This window comes from Tricharina praecox (genome assembly GCF_024521635.1).
Source record: "Tricharina praecox strain CBS 144465 chromosome Unknown BZA05scaffold_26, whole genome shotgun sequence".
NCBI classification, from domain to species: Eukaryota; Fungi; Ascomycota; class Pezizomycetes; order Pezizales; family Pyronemataceae; genus Tricharina; species Tricharina praecox.
The window spans coordinates 271,350-291,965 of record NW_026250428.1 but is presented as its reverse complement, the minus strand read 5'-3'; the positions used below and the strand labels follow the sequence as shown (position 1 = coordinate 291,965).

Sequence of the window (20,616 nt, the reverse complement as noted above, 5' to 3'; positions counted from 1 at the left end):
GCAGCAGTATGTAGGAAGAGAAGGATGAATAGCAATGGTGAGACTAAACGAAGACCGAGAAGGAGTACGATGCAGAAACGACGGAAGCCCGGGCCTCGGGGAGGGGGAGGGCGGGGGGTTTATACTAAAACATTCCAAGCTATTCTGCACATCGACAAACAGAGACTTCCCGTCTTCTCGACTTGATCTGCTCCTGCCTCCCTCCCTTCCTACGTAGTACCGTCGTGCGGGGGATGGAGTACTTGACCGAATGACGAGAAACGACAGAGAAGCCTATGAAAATCTCCGGTTATCATTGACGTTGCTCAGAGGCCGCTCTCGAACCATTCACTCCCTCTCCCTCAACCCTCGAATCAAATATGTAGGTATGATATAAAGATTCTTCCTATGTATCAACGCACAGGAAATCCACAAACCCCACAAACCCCACAAACCCCACAAACCCCACAAACCCCACAGAACCCACAAACCTCGCCGTCCACAGCACAAAGCACTCTCCATTCTCCATATACCAATGTGCTCTTGCCGCGATGTGGATCCCAACAAATGCCTGAACCCCCCGAGAGCCAAAGAATAAACACCCCTCCGACGTCCGTGGCGGACCTATACAAGACGATACAAGACGATACAAGACGATGCTCATCCAACGCAGGCAGCGAAATAATAAAAAGTCGTAATTTCATGACTACTCCCAAGTCCCAAGTCCCAAGTCGCGAGTCCCAGAGCTACACAAGTTACCCGTGACAGAAAAAGAAAAGAAAGAAAAAAAGTAATGCACCAGATAGGCTGTGTAAGATTTTTGTGCGTATGATAGTTAATGTCATCACAACCGAAGTAGAAAGAAGTAGAACCACCCAAAAAAAAAAAAAGACAAGCGGCGCCACGAGATAATAGGAAATTAATAAAAAGAAAAAAAAGAAAAAAAGAGAAACAAAGCTCAGAGTTTACTCCTGATGCCCTCTAGCCGGAATTTGACATCCTTCAGAGTCTTTGACGTTGGCTTCCAGTTCTCAAACTGATCGAGCAGCTCTGCGCACTCGCCCGATAGCCGGGTTCGCACGACTGTCTCCTCCAACATGCCTCTCAGGCTCCACGGAAGGAAGTAGGGATTGCTGTTTGCTGCCAGTTCGAAGGGCGACACCCTAAGCGGCACGTCGGGAGTGCAGTCTGTCGTCTCCAAAGCATGGCGGACACCGAGACTGCCGGAATTCATTAGCCGCGGAACCGTGCACAGTGCACGAAGATAACTTACTCGTATACTGCGTGCTCATCGTAGACCGACGAGTGGCCTTGTCCTCCGTACAGACTGCCAGCCAGCGATGAGCTCAATTCCCGAATCAACCCGTGATCTGGAACGCCGAGATTCCTCAACTTCATGGCGAAGCCGACTAGGTGGCTCAGGAAATCCGGTGCATGCACTCTGCCGTCGACGAATACCGCCCGGTATATGTACGGATGCGAGATGTTCGTGATGGTGGATGACTCCAACGGAACCAACTGATCGTCGATACTGCCAACGTACAGGATCCGGATGTGGTGTGCCAGCACGGTTCGTAGGGCCCGAATATACTCCTGCGAGACTTTGCTGTCCTGCTTCTGGAATTCGAAGAGCTCCCGAGCGGACCCGGTCAGGAGGGTCGTAGGTAGGTGCCCAAAGGGCCCCAGGTTGATCCCCGCCATCGCCGTGAACCCTATCCGCGCGTTGTCCACACACCCTTCCTCCACCATCCTGGCGAGCAGTTGCATGCCGACGATCACTCCCTGCGAATGAGCCGCCACCATGATGAAATCCGCATTCCGGACGTGGTCCATCCAGTTCTGCAGCAACCCCCAGAGCATTTCGACCCGGTCGGCCACCTTTCCTTCTCCTTCGAGGGCGATCTTCTCGACCTCCACCTCGATGCCGTTCTGTTCCGCCCACCGTTTGATCGATGCGGCTGCGTGACTAGCGAAGCGGACCGATGTTCCCGTCGGCTCCCCCAAAACGGTGCGCACCAGTCTCATGGGAAAGAAACCATGAACACCGATGGCCACTGCCTTCTTCACCCGCCGAGGCTTCGCGATGAAAAGGTGATCTTTCGACGGCTCTTGCTTGGGCTTCAAGATTTTGGTGAATCGCTTCAATATCGAGGCCGGTGGGTCGGGATGCGTGTAACAGCTGTCGAATGTAGGCAATACGTGGTTCTCCGGGAGCATTTTCTGCACATTCTTCCGGGCGGCACTGGTCTCGGCGATGGCCACTTCGCTGGCGGATAGAACCTTTGGTTCGCTCGACAGCTCCGACTCGATCTCCTCTCGGCGCAATGTTGAAGTTGATGTCTTCTTCTGAGGTGTCGGAGGAGCGGCAAGCTGCTTTACCACCTTGGCTTTCTGAGGGTTGGTCTCGGAGTCGGTCCCGGCAATGGCAAGCTCTCCTTCAGCCGCTGGGATCGCATCCTCCGTGCTCGCATCCGTGGCCGTGGCCGAAGACCAGAAACCCCAGCCATAGCCATAACCGTAACCGGAGCTACTGGGAACTGCAGCTGTTGCACCAACCTGCTGGGCCACTTCCCTAGCGGTCACCGGTTCCGGTTCAGCCACGGTAACGAGTGTGGGCACCAACTGTTCCCGTGTTGCCGGCATTTCGACTGGCGAATCCTCAATGGCTTGCTCGCCGCTTACCGTCGGCGTCGGTGGTACAGGGGTATAGCCGCTACCCCACAAGCTGAACCATGATCGAGGTTGCGCCGGTGTTGCCGTGTCGGCGATTAGTGCATCTTCCGGTTTCGGCGCAGGATCTTCCTGCTGTGTAGTGGTGGCTTTTTGCTCGTCCTCCTCTGTCACCTGCACCTCCGGTGCCATTGTTGCCTTCAGGGCTTCCTCTGCGGACTCGGCGGCCTTGCAGCTATCGGGCTCCGTGGCGGGAGGTTGTTCGGCTGGTGCTGGCGGCGCTGGCTGGCCGTACCACCATCCTATCCACCCCGACGAAGCAGCGGGCTGGGCATTCCCGGTCGCATCGCCGGAAGCTTCCTCCGGCGGCGCCGGCTGTGTTGGTGCCGTTTCCACCACCGGCTGTGGTTCCGGTGTCGGTTCACGGGCGGGTGCCTCCTCTGGCAGACTAACTGCGGGAGGTTGGGTGTAAAGCGGCGGGGGTTTCGTAGCGAGCGAGGTTGTCGACGCGTTCCGGCTTCTCATCTCTTCGGTCAACCGTGGGTGAGATTTCTTACCAGCGATGGACGGGGCTCGACCGGGCGAGAGTACCAGGGTACCGGTAGCTGTGTCCTCCAGCTCGGCAACACCTGCCGACGAAGCGTTTGAAGATTCCGCGGAAACGTAGTCGCAAACCGGTGTAGGCTTCCGTGGCGCCGTCCGCCACGTGCTCTTCCTGGCGAACCAATACGACCGTGCGGCGGGCGTATCTGCTCCAGCATGCTAGAGAAAGAAAAGAAACCCGATCAGCTTGTACTCTTTCACCCTAACCGAACGGGGGTAGGTGACATACATCAGCAGGATCGGGCTCTTTGGAAGGAACCTCTGGGTGGGAGGTGGTGGAAGTAGCAGTCGTGGCAGCTGTCGTGGCGGTAGTCGAAGAGCGTGCTGCAGTGGATCTCAAGGACGAGGTGCTCGATTTGCGGATCGGTCCGGACGAGAGAGTAAAGTCTTCTGGAAAGGACGACTCGCCGGCAGCATAAACCTTCGAGACCGAGCTGGCGGGCGAAGGAGATCTAACGGGCGTAGGAACGCCACTGGATAGCCGCGAAGGAGCGCTGTCGCGTCCGTTCTTCTTCTTCTTTGACGATTCCATAGTGCTTCACTGGACGACGGTGGCGGTGGTGGTGGGCGTCGGTGATTGTGGGAAGCTGGCCACAAGCTCTGGGCGAGGGGCGGCTCTGGGGGCAGCTGACGCAACCGAAGTACTGGTACTCTGGAGTGGAGAGGAAGATGACGACGATAGATGGCGGTCTGCGAAGCGAACGAAGGAAGGTTGTTGGACGTCGGGCGGTCGTGTTTATGATCGGAGTGCAGAGGTCAAGAAAGAGGTTGGAGACGTCTTTCTTTACGTTCGCTGGCAGTACAGGGGGAAAAGTTCGGGTCGTGATGTGATGCGATCGTAACAGGTATTGGGGGCCGAGGATGGCTGGCGGTGGGACGGTGTTGGCCGGGATGGCTGTTGGGCGCAGAGAAAGAGTGCGTACAACCATCAACCAACAGGGAGCCAGAGCATGCGCCATGGCCGGCCAAAGGTTATCAGCTACTCAACTCTGGATCTACATCTACATCGTGGCTATCCGTACTACATACAGGCATCGACGGGGCGGCGTAATTGTCCGGTACTATGGTAGGTGACCTTCCACGGGAGAAGGTTCCTTCGTATGTAACGGATACTAGCTGAGCTTCTGACAGATAACGTGGCCATAGTTACCGTGAGCGCTGATATATAGCTCTCCGTGATTTGCTCCGCACCACGGGCATCGCTTGGTCGGTTCGTGTCCTCAGGTACTAGTACTGGTACTAGTATAAATAGTACACACACGATGGCACGTTGGTCGGGTCGGGTTTGTACAGAAATCCAGCAACTTTCCCGAAGCGGCGAAGGCCATGGGATTTCTGGATTCACGGTGAAGAACTCTGCGCACGTCGGCTAGACTGTTCTACAGACGGCCCAATACTCCTCCTCAGACGTCGATGTTCTCTCTGCTGTCCCTTCGTATCGACGCTGTGGAAGCCGTCGATCGCAGAGGCAGCGCTGAGGTGGCACTTTAGAGGACCGACGCGGACAACACCACGGGAAATCTGCAGGCCAGTTCGCGATCACCGCCCGCCACCATCGCAGTTGGTTAGTGGGCCACGCGCCTGATATCCGCGGCGAGCACCAGTGCCTCTCGCCTGATCGGCGAGTCTAGCAGACACAGCCGACGCGTTTGCGCCTGCGCTATTGAAACCAGCGGGGGATCCTCGTCGGGCGATGTCACGGTTGAGACAGCGGGGGTAACTAGAAGTCGGGAGTTGGGTACACACGTGAGCCGGCCAATACGACGTCTCCGTTTGCCTTCCTAGTACCAGGTATGCACTCTGGCGAAAGGATGGGAAACAATTGCCGCATCCATCGGGTCGTTTCGCCGGCCACTTGCATGGCTTGTTGTCCGAACTGTGTAGGGGTGCGCATTGAATCCCTTATCACACACTTTTTTTCTTTTACATATACGGTGTGGTATTCACTGGTCGGAAAGTGTATACGCAAAAGCAGTTTGGACAGCTAGGTAGTATCCAGAGGAGATGTCTTACAGTCCTGCAGACTTCACCCTCGGATTTAGAAGCTGGTAGGCGAATCTGTTCACCACGGCCAACCAGCTGCTGGGGCCGAAATCGCAGAGACCCCGGCGGGCATCCCGCCATATGTCTCAGTTGTTCTCTGGGGCTTGCATGCCCAGCAAAACTCTGCACCCAGAGTGTAGCCAGTGATAGCCTATACGAAGCCCGATCCCCACCGCCAAAGCTCCCAGAAGCAGTCTGCTTGCGGAGCAGTCTAGTTGCGGGCTTGTCACCGGCTCCGACCGAACCCAGGTCGGCAGGGCACCACCATCATCAAGGCTGAGCCCACCCGCTGCCGAAGAGACAGCGGGTATGTAAGTACAATCTCGGAGCTGCCAGATCGATGGGATAAACTCTCCGAAATTGTGACGAACAAACACCCATGCATGTCCGATCGATCGACCTAGTGCTCGCCGTTCGCGCGAGGTTGCTCAGCATCCTGCAAGCAACTACCGGTACATAAACTACTAGGTATGGACATACAGTGGGGCCAATGCTTCCCCATCCCCCCACGCGCTCTAGAGACAAGAACAACTACAGTTTCGTCACAAAAACCACCGACCGAGTTTGGTAGGCGGTCTATTTCACCACTTGAGGCTTCAAAAGCAAAAGCTTCCAAAGATCGGAATACGTGGCCGCCTGAGAACGATGAACTGAAACGCCACTTCTGCGCGGGCGCCAATGCGGGCTGCACTGCAGCACGCTCGCACGCTTGCATGCCGGTACCGGAATGATCACTGTCTCTATTATCCTTTGTTGTCGAACCTGGCGGACCTGGCGGGTGAAAGCGGTTGAACCTGGAGAATGGAGGTTGGAGGTTGGCCCGAGATGTGGAGTCCAGGGTGCCAATCATACATTGTCACCCGCGAAGATCTGCCGCGGCAAAGTGCTGAGTGGGGAATCGTCGAGAGCAAATGCGAGAGTACAGCGCCGCCCGGTGCGGGAGAGAACTGGGATCCCATAGAGAACAGGTGGTGTCCGGCCCATAGGGGCGTCCCCGGAAACGAAAAGGCCGACGAATGGGACAAACTGGCAGCCGGAAACCGGTATGTCCGACCAACCAAACTGTGCGCTCCAGCGACTACAATTCCAACTGCCTGTGTACACTCATAGTGAAGAATATTGCGGGTCCGGGCACTGTCTAACCGGCCACTACCTCCAGTGGGCAAAGAGCCGCACCGACGCTCGGTCTCCGAGTGGGAGCTCAGGGAGCTGGGGGAGAGACAGGCGGAGAGGAGGAGGAGGAGGCGAGAGGAGGAGGAGGGCGCTGAGGCCGAGAAGCCGGGGCAACTCTCACTGTTCCTCCTGGAGCCCTCCTTCATGGCATCTCCTGGTGAAGAGGCAGGGAGCGAGGCGGTGTGAGGAGCGGACATGGAAACGGAGTGTGTATATTGGCATGATCGTCGCATGCAATCCATGATTAAACAAAAGAAAAGGAATCATCTCCATCACCTCAAGTACCAATTATGCCCATCACATTCGCCTGTAGATAGCTCTGTTTTCCGTCTGTGTATTCCGATACGCTAGTGCCGAGACCTACGGCAAACCACATCAGGCGTCTCAACGGAAGTAAGCGCGCGTTGAGTTGAGATGCGCATCGGTGTGACCCTTGTCCTCTTTACGCGTCTTCCCATCCAAACCCGTCTTCCCACATGCACCACCACCCTACCGAGCCCACAAACCGCGACGCGCCATGTCCCAGCCTTCACAGTCATCACCGCCTCCACAGCGCACTCTAATCTCCCTCAAAACCGCGTTACTCAAGGCGTCCGGTACATTCGTCGATGTCGTGGGCGTGGTGGTCGACTTCCTGCCACCGACGACGACGCGGAATGCAGGTACCACTCTCTCACCAGTGCGCGTCCTCACAAACGCCCGCCTCATCGCTGACTCGCGCGCGCAACAGACTACATGATGACCTTCACCGTGCGGGACCAATCTCTACCTAGCGACTCTCTCGGCGTCAAGGCGCGCCTATTCTGCAGCAGCGAATCGCAGCTGCCCGCCATCACCTCCCCGGGCGACATACTGCTGCTCCACAACATGAAGACGTCCATGTTCCGCGGCGAAGCCCTTCTCGTCAACGACAAGGCCACGTTCGCGTGCGTGCTGGCACGCCGCCCCCCTTCCGCAAATATTGGGCTGCCGCCGATACACTACCCTCCGTCGGCGAAGTTCCCCATCGCGCCGGAGCACGGTAAGGTGATGGCGAGGCTCCGTACCTGGTGGTCGAAGGAGGGTCCGAGCGACGGTGCTGCGGTCGGCAGCGAGCAGGTGACGCAGGTCGTGGCTGCGTCGGTGTATAAGCCCCGGGACAGGTTCAAGCTCGTCAAAGATATGATGGCGCCGCGAGCGCTGCGGAACGGACGGCCGATCGGGAATTACTTTGACATGGTCGGCAAGGTGGTCAAGACGTTCAACGGCAGCTATGCGTTCGAGCTGTACATCACCGACTACACGGAGAACGAGTATCTGTACAACTACGAGCGCGACCCGGACGACGACGGGCAGCGGCTCGCAAAGTGGAGGGGCCCGTGGGGGAGGTATACGCTGCAGATCTCGCTGTGGGATATCAACAAGAACATGGCGCCGGATCTGATACGGGAGGGCGGGTATTTGTTCGTCAGGAACTTATGTCTCAAGTTCGACGTCCCGATGAAACGCTTCGAGGCCTCGTTGAACCAGGATATGCAGTACCCGGACCGACCGGATTTCGTGGTCATCACTAATATGGATGATCCACGGGTCCGGGCAATCCAGCAGAGGGAAAAGGAGTATCTGCGGCGCCATGATATCGAAGAGGAGCGGCGGGCGGAAAGCACGCAGCGAGAAGCGGCGGAAAAACGCAAGGTGGAGGAAGAGGCCACACAGAAGGAACTAGAGCGACTGAAGGAACATCAGCGGGCGAAAGGGGATAACGAAAACGTGCAGATCGTGAGATCTGAGTGGCCAGTTACGCTGATCGGCGACATTTTGGAGATGGACCTAGGCGACCGCTTCTACATGAACCTGAAATACCACATCGTGTGCAAGGTTATCGAGTTCAAGCCAGACAACCTAGCGGACTTCACCAAATTCGAGGTTCCGGAGGGGTTTTCGAAGAAACGGTGGAGGTGGCGGTTCGCGTTGCTGGTGGAGGGGAGAGACGGCAACGTCATGAGACTCATCGTCATGGACGAAGATGCCGAGTACCTCTTGAAAATGGAGCCAACCAAGTACGAATGCCCCACCCCCCGCTTCGCTGGTTCCGACTCTGAGTCCGAGTCCGGTGGCTAACAAACAATACTAGTCTGCGGACGTATCCCGAAAAGCTGGATGAGCTTCGCGAGAGGCTGACATATCTCTGGGGCAATCTCGAGAAAAGACAGGCCGGCGAGCTGATAGAGCCTGCGCCGGCAGTGCCGCCTGCCGCCCCCACACCGGATATCGAGGAGGAGGAGGAGCAGCAGCAGAACAGAAAGAAGAGGAAGAGGAGCAAAAAGAAGAAGAAGGCGGCGGCCATTGTCGAGTCGAACAAGAGGACAAAGACGGAGCACGACAGCGCGGAACCGCAGATGCCGCAGCTGCGTCCGGAAGACGAGGAAGCAAAGTTCTTTGACGCCTGCGCCAAGGAATACGGACACGAGGCGGCAGATGGCACGAAGCACAGGATGTGGAGGATCTTTGAGACTGCTATCAGGACTGAAAGGGACAGTGAGTGAGTGATGAGGCTGTTCGTCTCAGTCGTTTTGGTGTTGGCGTTTGCTTTATCCCCCGGGGGCGTTCGTTCATCATGGGTTTTACATAGCTCGTGTAGAGTTTGTCTGGCGTCTCCTTCGTATGCAGATATCTTGTGATTGAGTCTTCAGAGGAGTACTCTCCAAGCCTAATGCCGCAAGCCTAATATCAGTCGTAAAATGCAATTGAGCTGCTGTACTGGCCTGTACGTACATCTTTGTGCCGTGGCCGCAGTTCCGAACCTAGGTTGACCTTGATGGTATGACAGCGTAGAGTGCGGTACCGGAGTCTCTGCGTCGCCACACACCGTACCGGCCGCTACATACAACCACGTCCACCAGCGGGTCTATGTACACGGCCGGGATTTATCCTGGTAGTTCCGCAGTGTTCGAGCGTGCATCATGCGGCATGACTCGGCTCCACGTGGGCAGCGACTACCTAGATGATCAACCAGTGCCATACAGTATGTACATATTACAAGTGCTTGGATGGCTGGAGAAGTGTAGAGTTCAATGGAACTACATAAGCAAAAGAAGCGATGAGTGAGCGTGCTATTCGCGTTGCGTCGTTCGAGTTTTTTCATTCTCACTCATCAGGTGTGGTTCGGACTCTGAGGGTTTCACGATTTGCGACTGTGAATGGCACGCACAAGAGCTACTAAGCTAGCGATACCTCACTCTCATAGTCACAGAGGCGGGTCTTCATGACTTCTCGCAGGGTGGCTAAACCGTCTCTACGGACGTGGCCCGGGCAAGGAGAAGATACGACTCAGACGAGTGAGCGGGCTATTCACGTCGTCTCGCTCGAGTCCTCATTCCCATTCACCAGGCGTAGTTCCGAGATTCCAAGATTTGCGACTGTGAACAGCAGGTAGAAGAGCTAATACTGCCTCGCAGAGGCTGGCATTCATCACTTCTCACCGGCCACATGATGTGGTTGAAACGGCTTGACGAGTGAGCGTGCTATTCATCTTGCGTCGCTCGAGTCTTCATTCCCATTAACCAGGTGTGGTTCGGACTCCCAACGTTCCAGGATTTATGACTGTGTATAGCTAGCACAAGAGCTCATACTGTCTCCCACATGCTGACCTTCACTGTTCATAACTTCTCACCGACCCCACATCGTGGCTGAAACAGTATCTACAGCCGTATCTAAGGATAGGGTAGGTCGCTACCAGGACAGGCAAACTCCAAGTGCAAAGCCTTGAAACCTCTAACCGTAGCACCCAGAGTCCCAGACGCCTTCCGCCGTATAGTCGCAGTACCCCACTACCCCTCTGTCGCAAGGCAGGGCGGGGCGGGGGCGTCACTTGAATAACTTCATATTCTCCATTGGCCAAAGTTTCAACCCGAAGAAACAGCCGGAGGAGTGGAAGTGTGGAGGAGCGGAGGTGGGGGGAAGCCGCCGGGAAGACGAGCGCCCCTGTAGGATGTCACTCTGTGACTGTGAGCTATATCTGTTGTCGGTCCTTGCTTACTATACTATCCATCAGCATCTATTTTCTCGCGGGGCAGACACCCTGGCCGGCTACGGAGTGCTTGTGGTCGTCGGCGAAGACTGGCCGAGACGATGAGCAGGACCCAGCAGATTGCCCGTAGCTGCCATACGGTAGTCGGAACGGGTCGCACGCGGTAATGGAGAGAACAGCAGAAAACTCCTCGGGTGCTGTCAGCCATCCCGAACGATTGGAGGCTTCCCCTCGCTTACAAAAGGCGGTTCCGATCCCCGGAGACGTGGTCGGGGAATGAATGTAGTCCCGAAGGCTGGAAAGGGTTCTACTCAAGCTATGTAGCTTCTGACACCTCGACGATCGCGCAAGCTAGACGACTAGTTGAGACGTTGGGCATGGGATTCCATCACGGGAGGAGGCGGAGCTCAACCCATCACCGTCCGAGTTTCCTCACTGCTCTCCGCCGTCTCCCACACAGCACTGCAACCGCGTCAAGTAAACAAGTAGTTCACACAGGTAAAGTAAGTTCGTTGAGATCTGTGAGAGCATCGTAACAAAACGTAAACCCCCCCTAACAACTAAATCCCACACGCCGGTCCCCGCGTTGTCCCGTCCCGACCCGTCTATAACAGAGAAAGAAAAAGAAAGATTGAACCGAAAAAAAGAATCGAACCACACACACCTAAACCCCAGAAAAAAACAACCCACATAAACCCCAGACTGGAAACCCAAACGCAAGACCGACCGGCCTAGAAACAAAGGAACAAAGGGAAAAGAAAGACATAGCAAGAAAATCCGGGGCTCGAGTTGGTCATGTGTGAAAGCACGAGTAAATGTACCATCAATCATCGTAGAAGCGAACTATGGAAGGGTGCTCATTTAAAAGGCGTTGCACAAAGGAAATCGTAACGTCGGCGGTGGAAAATGCCACACGAGCGCATTACCCGATCATTCGAGTGTCAACACATTCGCCCTGAAGATAACTAGTTAATGCTCTGCTACATCGTAATTGGCGATAAGCGAGTTGCGTTCGAGCACATACCTTCGGAGCACCAGCTCCAGACTGTCGGTGCTGAGGTTGCGTCCAGGGGGGATCTCGTCGACGATGCGGATAATGTTGGCGAAGAGCTCTCCGGCTTTGTACGCTAAAACCGCAGGAACAACCGACGCCTCCATCTCGGCCTCGACATGGTGCAGCTTCACGAACCGGGTTGTAGGGTAGCGTCGGCACAGGGTATTTAGGCAATCCTCAACGAATCTGGATTCATCCGACTAAACAAGCAGGCATCAGTCAGTAACAGGTTGGTTTAATAACGACGGGGAAGCGGCATCGGCTTCCACGCGACGGATATGAGTGAGAGAGCGGAAGAGGGGGAAATGAGGGGGCAAGTACCTCGTCATTGAAGATGGTAACCACCACCACCGTTTCTGGCGAAACCTTCTCGATAGCGTCCAGGTATCCCACGGCATCCACCGTCACAACGCGTCCGTACTTTCGCTTGCTGGGCGATTGTTTCCTCTGGGTAGCGATTCCGGTCCTCAACTCGGCCATGCGGTGCTTGCGCCACGACCGGATGAAGCCCTCGTCGTCGCCGCTCTCGGGGTCGCTGGCCTGGTTGAGGGGTGTTCGCGCATCCATCTCGGAGGGGGAGATGTAGCCGGCAAAGGTGTAGTCTGCCGACTTCTGCTTCTGTTGTCTCCGCGTCTGGCGGCGTGCAGTCTCGAACGAGGTCGCATCGGCAATGACACCTTTCACACCCTGGAGACGAATGCGCGTTAGCGGGGGAAGGAGCGAATAAGGTGTGAATAGGAGAGCGATGGATTGAATTTGGAGGGGCGGATGATCGGAGGAAGCACAAAGCTTCGTGCGGAACGGCGAGGGATAACTCACGGTCTGGTGCGAGCCAGAAAGCTTCGAGGAAGGCTTGAAGAGAGGCATGTCTTTAGGTCCGGTTCCGGGAATCACAAAGTCTTCGTTGTCGTGAGCGTCGTTTTCGAAGTCGATGCTTGCGTTGCTGTCGATTTCACTCTCAATATCCGAGTCCACTAGATCCTCAGGATGGCGACGAGAGGCCTCATCTTTAACTGGGGCGAAAGCGTCCATGCTTTGGTCGGTGGGGAGGGGTGTGGAGCTGGGGGGTTGTGGGTGTGAAGGTGTGGAGGGTGTGGAAGGAGGGTGTGTGTGGTGGTTTGTGTTGGAAGAGGGAAGGAATGGGGCACAGGGAAGCGACTGTGACTGAAGTGGATGTTGCCGGGGTCAGCCATTAGTGTTTGCGACGATGGGAATAGAGAACGTGGCTCTAAAATGAGGGCACTGGCAGGGGATTCGGCTCGCAAGGCTAGACTGTAGCAGTGAGAGATGAACGCTTTTAGAAGATTGGCTGAACGGTGATGGGTGGCCCGTGTTTCGTCCGAAACGTGTCGAGACGGAGGGTGTAGAGGCAGCGGTGGTGATTCGGCGGTGGCGGAGGGTAATCCAGCCGAATGGCGGGCATTGGACTCCGACCTGTGGACAATTCCCTGCGCAGCGACTGAACGACAACGGTCCGGCTGCAAAGCCTTTCCTGGACGACTTCCGAGCCGCATACGGGCCGAGAGCCGCCAGTAGCACGATATCCTCCAGACGGATCCGAGATAACGACTGACCGACGGATTGGGGACATGTCCGAGCCTTGCGGTACCTCAAGCGACTACGGTACTACCTATAAACTTCTCGGTTCTCGGTTCTCAGCACAGAGACTTGCTGCGGACTCCACGAGAGGAACATTCAGCACTCTATAGACAAGCCCATCCGTCGATTCGGCTCTTGGGCGACGTGGTAAGCCAGCGAGTCAGATCCAAGCAAGGAGTTGTCAATTATAGAACAGAGAAGGCCTCAGAGTCAGCCGGATTGATTGGGGTGTTCTGTTTATGCAACTGAGCCATAGATACTCGATACACCACTCGATACCTCCAGCCTCCAACCACACCACGACGCACCAACCTCCGACAAAAGGAATCCTGAAAAATACCAGTTATGATAGTTGTTGACCGCTCGTGTCGTCGCGCACCAACCCATTGAAATGGTGGCGTTCCGAGGCTACCCCAAAGCGGGGGCGACTTGGAAACTACTTCACGGCAACTCCCTACATACACCCTCCAGTGCCACTTGGCGGACTGGATCAGCATGATGAGAACGGGGACTACATTTTGAGGGGAACGGTGGGGCAGGATGCTGAGCAGTGAGAAGGCAGACTACCCCGAGCGTGAAAACACCGCACAAAGAACCGATCCCACAGGGCGCTGGATACGGTACCTAGCTCGACAACAAAGAGTTCCCGACATCGGAGAAAACAGTGGTTTCACCATGGGCTTCCCTTTGGCGGTGGAGAAGTGAAGGCGAATCTAAGCACGGTCGTCAGCGATGGGGACCTTGCGGAGGAAACACAGAATTGACTCCACTCTAAGTTGCAACCGCGCCGCTGCCCACCGGATTTGTTTGCTGATCACCTGCTAATAGTCACCGTAGCTATCATACCAACACAACGAGAGGCCGTTATGACGAGGCGGCGCATAGAGGGGTATGTTGTACGGTATTCCCGCGGGACTGAGACATACGCATAGAATGGCAGGTCTCAGATTCCTCAGGTCAGCCAGGGATGAGGGCACCAGCCATTCACGCAGCAGTAACGAGCATGACAGGCCTGACCGGAGAATATCGAGAATATCCATCCATAGCATGATGGAGGGCCAATCGCGGGGCGCTAGACTGCAAACGAGCGCTAGCTAAACGTTTCAGCGCCGGACACGACTCACAAGCCATGCGGCCACGGACAACATTCGCATTCCAGGAGACATCGCGTCTTTGCATAACGATCTCTGGGTTATCATGTCAGTTGCGTTCCACAGATGGCTGCGCGCACTCGTCCGAGAGGTGCCGCTCCATAAATGACGGCATCCATTTGCAGGTTCCGCCCCCGTGGCCGCCGATTTCCTGCAGACCGGTCATGAGCACTCTATTTATGGGATTCACGAGATGTGGGATGTTTATTGTGCACCAACTCCGGGACCTTCAAAATTCACCACCCCCAACGTCGGCGGCGGCGGCGGCAAGAACCGAGTTCCATTATGAATCCTAACTACTGACGGTCCGGGCTCTGGACGCTGGCGTCGGCCGCGGGCCTCGTCTTGGGAGTCTCGCGAACTCGAAGCTCTCCCCCGCCCCGCCCACAGACCGCAACGGCGGGAAATACTTTCATTTTCCACGGCGAGGCCACGCGCTGGCCTCGTGCTGGCCTCGTGGCGGGCCGCGGGACGCCGTTTGCAGCATCCCGCTGGCCCAAGAGACGGTCCATGGGTCGGGCGTCGGACGCACGACCATCTCCAAGCTCTTTTTTTGGTGGTCTTTTGCTTCTTCGCTTGAGCTGTCACCCATTATTCCCGTTGCAGCCTTGCAGCTGCATACGCCTGGGAAATTAAAGACTATAATATAGTTGCCCGACCGATTGGCGGAGACGAGGCGCAAGTAATATAGGTGGGTGCACGTAGGTTGGTTCATCCGTAGTACCTACACACGTAACAGCTGTAGATATCCGTTCCTCCCGCCTCGGTTTGCGTTCGAGACTTCTGTTCTCACCGCTAGATATGCACCCCCAGGTTGAAAAGAGTGAGATTCACACCATGGATCCTTCCCGCGCGCGTCGAACGCTTCATCATCGAATCGAAGGGAACCCGTCATAGAACCGAACTGCCTTGTATCCACCGAATAGGTAGCCCCATCTATCTATCGGGTGGAACTGGAACCTCGCCTCTGTGTGTTGCACTCCAATAACCAGTCTAACTTCCGTGAAACTCCGAAGAGACCTACCTAAAGCTTGGACTTCACCTTCTCCACCCCCCTTGTCATATTCGTCCGGACTGCCCACCACCATCTCATCCTTCTATGTATGCTGTGTACTGAGTAGGTACTCTAGGCCGGCACATAGGTAGGTAGGCAACCGACGAGATGCGCCGTGGAAAGTTCCTTTATCATCTTACTCAGATACTCTACCTATCACGGGATGTTGCCCGTATTCGTCTCCGAATCCAATAGGTACGATATATAGTTACCTACTCCCTTTCAAGCTCATCCGAGGTCGGGATCTTCACCACATCCATCCCGACCTTCCCCTCCGATAGATACAGCCGTTACAGAGTACGTACATACCCAGCTAATTAGATCTGACGGCGCGGAGATCAACAGCTTCGAACTTCGAGAAGGAGGTAAAAGATCAGGAAGGAAGAACGGAATATGGGGGGAATATGTAACCATCCCTAGGGCAAAGCGATGCACCCTGTGGCGCAGGTGTAGGCTAATGGGCTGGGGGTAGTTAAGGGGAAGGGTTCGCCCCCAGTCCAGTCCGGCGCGATGGTTTCAGGATGGCATGGAAGCTCTCGTTCGCACGGGAAAACTCGATTAGCCCCGGATTGCGGGCTAGTTAGTTCCTTGCGTGGTAGATTCATCATACATTTTGGTGTACCTGTAACTACAGGTAGGCAGTGCTGGAGCACGTAGTCATCCTACGTACCATACATTCACGGCCCATGTGACGCATGTCCATCCATACTGTACCTATTAACTGATGAGATGGGACCCAGGATGATCCAGGAGTCGACGATGCGATTCGAAACGTCAGGAATTACCTGCTCTTACATACATATATACTCTCGAACTATGCCTACATACATACCCACAGCGGCAGGTACATCGCCTGTTTTTTCCTCGGTCCCTTGCTCTCTCTCACTCTCCCTCTCCCTCTGTCGCGATCTCCTACTTTGCAGGTACCGGATTGTCTCACCGTTGAAGTATGTATGTATGGGGTGGAATCTTGAAGAAAAACTCACAATCAAGTCGCTTTCGCCTTCGTTTAGAGTACCGTGCCCTTCACCGACCTCAACCTTGATCGCGTCAGCACACACACACCGGGGTGCATATATATTAGATGAGGGGGAGGACACCCGAACCCCCCAGTGCGGCGCAAGACGGCACCAGTAGCAAAAGTACCATACATAGAAGCCTAGATCCAGAGAGGAACCTGCAGCCGGTGGAAACACTGGCGAGGTCGGTCCAGGAGTGATGTGGCATGACGCTGCGTAGTGCACACGTCTCTTGGATCTGCCGGCTCTGCACGGCACGGCACACCGTTGCGAGATAGAAGCACACGTGTCTTCCGTACTCTACATAGGCGTGCCGGAGCCCGCATGCGCCCTACGCCTTAGAGCGGGTACCTGGGTAGCGATTTGTCCTATGGTCCCCATGCCATCCCCGCCCATCGTGCTTCGCATCGCCTTGTAACTCTCGCATAGTAGATACCTCCAGACGTTAGAGTGGAAGCTCATCCGACTAGGTACTCTAGTTATCCCCACACCGGAGAAGTATGTGCCTACTCGACCATCAGTAAAGTAGGTCGGTAGATAGGTAGCCATGTCACTTCGCGTAATGCCACCCTATCACACCCCATCACTCGCCGCGCAGTACGGTAGCCAATTTTGCATCGTCGACGCGGAGATGGCCCGTTATTCCTGATCTACAATAGGTATGCAGCGATGGATAGTCACGAGGGATGCCAGGTAGGTACTACTTCAAATCACCCACACAGTCGAATACAGTCTCGGACCTTGATATGGAGATTCCGGCTCTGTCATAAGTGATCACTCTGTCGCATCGAATTCCGATGTGCGGCGCAAATTGATTAGGTATGGTAGTTGCTATCCTGTGTCTTCGCTTTATCTCCGCCGACGCATACACAAGGGTCCGGCTTGAAGTTTGCTCCTGGAGCTCTACTTGCGGCTTGCTTCTCCCTGGGGCATCCGCGATAAGGAATCGCCAACAATAACCTCCGCTCGATCAGTGAGCCGGGATGTCCGGACTGTAGGGACGGGAGTTCGTATTATCAACGGTTACGGGAACGATATGGGGAAATATATGGAACGCGGGGTAAATTTTGCCGCCGATCCGCAGCGGCTGGAACCGTGTCTTTGTGGACTGCACGGAATATTCTGCTCCATTACTGTTTTCAGATCTATCATCTATGTGCTGCACACCAACTCCCTACCCATCCCCCACGTCCATCCTCCCAGCACTACCAGCATAGCCGCCAAACCCACACCGATACTCCAGACGGCATACCAATACGCCCGCTGCACACTCAACCCCCTCAGCTCGACGACAAACGTACTGACCGTGGTCAAACACCCACAGAACCCTGAAGCGACGCCCTTCAGCACTCCACACGCATCTGCATCCCCACTCCTCCCCATCCCAATACTCATCCCCGCCATCACCAGCGTACCTCCGATATTGCACGTAAATGTCCCCACCGGGAAGCTGCGGAACGTAGGATTGAGCGTCCTCGAGATCCAGAAGCGGGCATACGCCCCCAACGGCGAGAACACACAGGCCCAAAGGGCATCAGCCCTCCACCGCGGGATCTCGACGGTCATGACCGCCGCCGCAACCCAGCACGCTATGGCCAGCGGCACGACGATCCAGTCGAGCACACGCACCTCCCTCTCGGGCAGCGGGCGGACAACTTTCCGCAGGGCATGTGAAACGTGCGCGCCGAATTGCAGGCCGCCCAGGGCCAGAGCCATGGTGGCAATGACGTATGCGGCTGCGGCCATGAAGTCGTTTCCGCCGGGCCCCCTACCCACCAAGAACCGGAACGTGTCGAGTTCGAAACTGCTGAAGCTCGTGAAACTGCCGCAGAAGCCCGTGGTCAGGCCCGTGTACAGCGGCATGGTGGCACGGTTGGGCCCAAAAAGCCGCGCGTCCTCCATGAAGAAGCCCATTGCCGCGGTGCCGGCGAGGTTCGACCAGATCACCGTGCCGGCGCCGAGAGGCGCGCCGTTGTACGAGGTTAGCGCTGTGAGGCCAAGTCGTGCGAGCGTGCCGAAGATGGACAGGATCGTTAGGTATGCGTGGATCTGGAGGTGTTTCGCGAGTTTCGGGCTGGACGGCGCGGATACTGGCTCGACATTCTCGATGTTTGGCAGGAGGTCCGGACTGTTTTCCGGAACGGAGAGCTCGCGCTCCAGACGCTGGAGGGCAGCGCCATTCTCGACGTTCGGTGGAGGTGGGGGGTTGGGGCTGTGGGGAGCGGGGAGCTCATCGGCACCTGGCATCGCGTCACTGTAGCGGTCGCGTACGATGGGACGGTGTTGATATCATCGGGAACGAACGAAGCCGGCAGACTGGGTCCGAGATCGGAGAGTGGGTAAGGGCTATGGCAGTGGAGAATAAAGGCAGCTGGAGCTCATTAATCGATTACATACTCGCCTTCACTCGCTCCGACCATCGTCACGTGCGCGAGTTTTCCTCAGGTGGAGACACTCCGGGGTAACTACCGGCGGCTAAAGTCCGAACACCATATGTGAATGGGGCTTGCCAGACGAGACAAACGCTCCACATGCGACGCACCCAGTGAGAAACGCCTACTCCAGACGCAAGACGCCTACTAGGTAGTAGTGAAACATTTCGCAGCGTGACAACCAGCTGAAACGGCCTCCGTAGCCGGTATACCACGCTTCCGAGATATCCATAAGATCACGGATACGTTTGCATTGTGCTACCTATTTGTGGCAAACGTATCCGAGTGATGAAACTCGATATAATTATCCCCGGTTTTGAGGCGCCATTACTGTTTGCCCTGGTTGATATCCATAGAACCAGGACGTATGTATATTCCAATAACTGTCTACCAGAGATGTGTATGGGCTGCCGGCTGCGTGCGAAAATCGGAATAATTCTCACTCTCCGTGGCCAATATTTGGCGCGAGGCAGTGACGCAGTCGTATTCATCAGCGAAATATCATTCCATTGCTTTCTAGGCACTCATGGTTTCCCATCGCCTGTAAGATCTGTCTCTCGCATATCAATCTACCCCACATGGGTAGCTATCATTTACTCTCACATGATATTCTATCCTACAATTGCTTCGCTTCAACTCTTTACCCTATGCTTTTCTCACTCGCATTAGTACAACGTGTTTATGATAACTGTTCTCTTGAGTCGTTTAGTCGATTGATAGAGTCTGTCCAGTCTCTAGTGTACTGGTATGACTTGCCAACTGTATCCAACAAAGTTTCTGAGCATATATCTCGAACCTTTTCGAGTTGATCTATAGATAACTCCATTAATAATGACCCAAGCAGATGGCACTGTCATCGCCAGAACTCTTCCCAGATACATCCAATCACTAACCACCCTACTGCCCAAGTGGTCGACTAGGTTTAAGGTTTTGTGGTTGAAGTCAGGAAAGAGTTTGGTTGGGTTCACGATTTAGAAACGGGAGTCAGGGGGGAAGTTATTCGGATTTTAGAGTTTGAAGCAGAAGTTAAGAGACAGTTTACGCAACATGAAAAGCGGTTCGATCAATTGCAATGAGATATACAATGCTATTTTGACGAAATGAGAAAAGAATTCCGTCTCCGTTTTGATCAGCTATCCGGCCGTTTTGGTTGATGTCCGCACACAAAGCATAATCCGAGACTCACATCCTGAGCGCTGCAATGTCAGAAGCTTGCAGTCGCACCTGGGCTCCCAGCGTTGCTCCCGAAAGTTACAGTTGCGGATCGTCGTCAGCAAATGGTATCCTACCTTGGAGTCTCTGTTTATTGCAATACCTTTGGACCGAGTTAAAATACCCGCACCAAAATTAGGGCGGGTTGACGTTATGGATTCGGCAGCGACTCGGTGTGGGCCACCTCTTTTTAACGGAGAGATCTGCCGGCTGAGTGCACTTTGCTTCGATTGCGGCTTTCTTTTGACGGCGTCTTTGGGATTCCTTCTCTCCTCTAGCGGATCGTTTTTCGTACGTCAGTCGCAATGAGAAGATTCACCGACGATATTATCCGGCGGGAGAGACAGCCTTCAGCCTGGGTTGTATACTTCCACTACCGTCGTTGTACATCGCCTGGTGTCCGCGCACCGAATAGCGCAGGGACGGTCAGTGATCACGCGACATGGGACGTTCAGAAAGATCTTGGCGTTCAATCGGTGCCGGAGATATCTGCTTCTATGTAACGGGAAACGTGTGAAAGGGTATCACCGCATGAGCGGGCAAGTCGCAGCGGAGCACGCCACGGAACCACAAGTTTGTCAGTCTTCACAGCGTCGTAGTAGCAACAAGCAGCAGATA

The 20,616-nt window shown here is 55.2% G+C and overlaps 4 protein-coding genes across 4 annotated transcripts; 1 reads left to right on the top strand and 3 right to left on the bottom strand.

Moving 5' to 3' along the window:
• Window positions 1–903: 903 nt before the first annotated feature.
• On the bottom strand, window positions 904–4,202 carry BZA05DRAFT_407901 (uncharacterized protein). Its single transcript, XM_051484664.1, has 3 exons — window positions 3,482–4,202; window positions 1,253–3,411; window positions 904–1,199 (listed from the first exon to the last, which is right to left on the bottom strand). Exons 1-3 carry the CDS (start codon window positions 3,782–3,784, stop codon window positions 938–940), a joined length of 2,724 nt encoding a protein of 907 aa, XP_051336467.1. The 5' UTR covers window positions 3,785–4,202; the 3' UTR covers window positions 904–937.
• Window positions 4,203–6,898: 2,696 nt separating this feature from the next.
• BZA05DRAFT_146310 (uncharacterized protein) lies at window positions 6,899–9,143 on the top strand. Its single transcript, XM_051478952.1, has 3 exons — window positions 6,899–7,130; window positions 7,199–8,507; window positions 8,582–9,143. The coding sequence occupies exons 1-3, from the start codon at window positions 6,986–6,988 to the stop codon at window positions 8,991–8,993; spliced, it is 1,866 nt and encodes a 621-aa protein (XP_051336466.1). The 5' UTR covers window positions 6,899–6,985; the 3' UTR covers window positions 8,994–9,143.
• A 1,316-nt stretch (window positions 9,144–10,459) lies between these two features.
• On the bottom strand, window positions 10,460–12,563 carry BZA05DRAFT_426993 (thioredoxin-like protein; the record flags this gene model as incomplete). The annotated part of the gene is made up of 4 exons (XM_051486036.1): window positions 10,460–10,490; window positions 11,502–11,731; window positions 11,853–12,218; window positions 12,351–12,563. 4 exons carry the CDS (start codon window positions 12,561–12,563, stop codon window positions 10,460–10,462), a joined length of 840 nt encoding a protein of 279 aa, XP_051336465.1.
• A 4,874-nt stretch (window positions 12,564–17,437) lies between these two features.
• On the bottom strand, window positions 17,438–18,805 carry BZA05DRAFT_407886 (putative chromosome condensation protein). The gene has a single exon (XM_051484663.1). The coding sequence runs from the start codon at window positions 18,599–18,601 to the stop codon at window positions 17,507–17,509; it is 1,095 nt and encodes a 364-aa protein (XP_051336464.1). The 5' UTR covers window positions 18,602–18,805; the 3' UTR covers window positions 17,438–17,506.
• Between the last annotated feature and the right edge of the window lie 1,811 nt (window positions 18,806–20,616).

What these genes read in the sequence shown, in the direction of transcription:
- BZA05DRAFT_407901 (XM_051484664.1), bottom strand. Translation starts at nt 3,784, where the DNA reads ATGGAATCGTCAAAGAAGAAGAAGAACGGACGCGACAGCGCTCCTTCG. An exon ending in AAGAGCCCGATCCTGCTGAT is followed by an intron (nt 3,412 to 3,481) that starts GTATGTCACCTA and finishes TTCTTTCTCTAG; the next exon opens with CATGCTGGAGCAGATACGCC. An exon ending in GATGAGCACGCAGTATACGA is followed by an intron (nt 1,200 to 1,252) that starts GTAAGTTATCTT and finishes GAATTCCGGCAG; the next exon opens with TCTCGGTGTCCGCCATGCTT.
- BZA05DRAFT_146310 (XM_051478952.1), top strand. Translation starts at nt 6,986, where the DNA reads ATGTCCCAGCCTTCACAGTCATCACCGCCTCCACAGCGCACTCTAATC. An exon ending in GACGACGACGCGGAATGCAG is followed by an intron (nt 7,131 to 7,198) that starts GTACCACTCTCT and finishes CGCGCGCAACAG; the next exon opens with ACTACATGATGACCTTCACC. An exon ending in TTGAAAATGGAGCCAACCAA is followed by an intron (nt 8,508 to 8,581) that starts GTACGAATGCCC and finishes AAACAATACTAG; the next exon opens with TCTGCGGACGTATCCCGAAA.
- BZA05DRAFT_407886 (XM_051484663.1), bottom strand. Translation starts at nt 18,601, where the DNA reads ATGCCAGGTGCCGATGAGCTCCCCGCTCCCCACAGCCCCAACCCCCCA.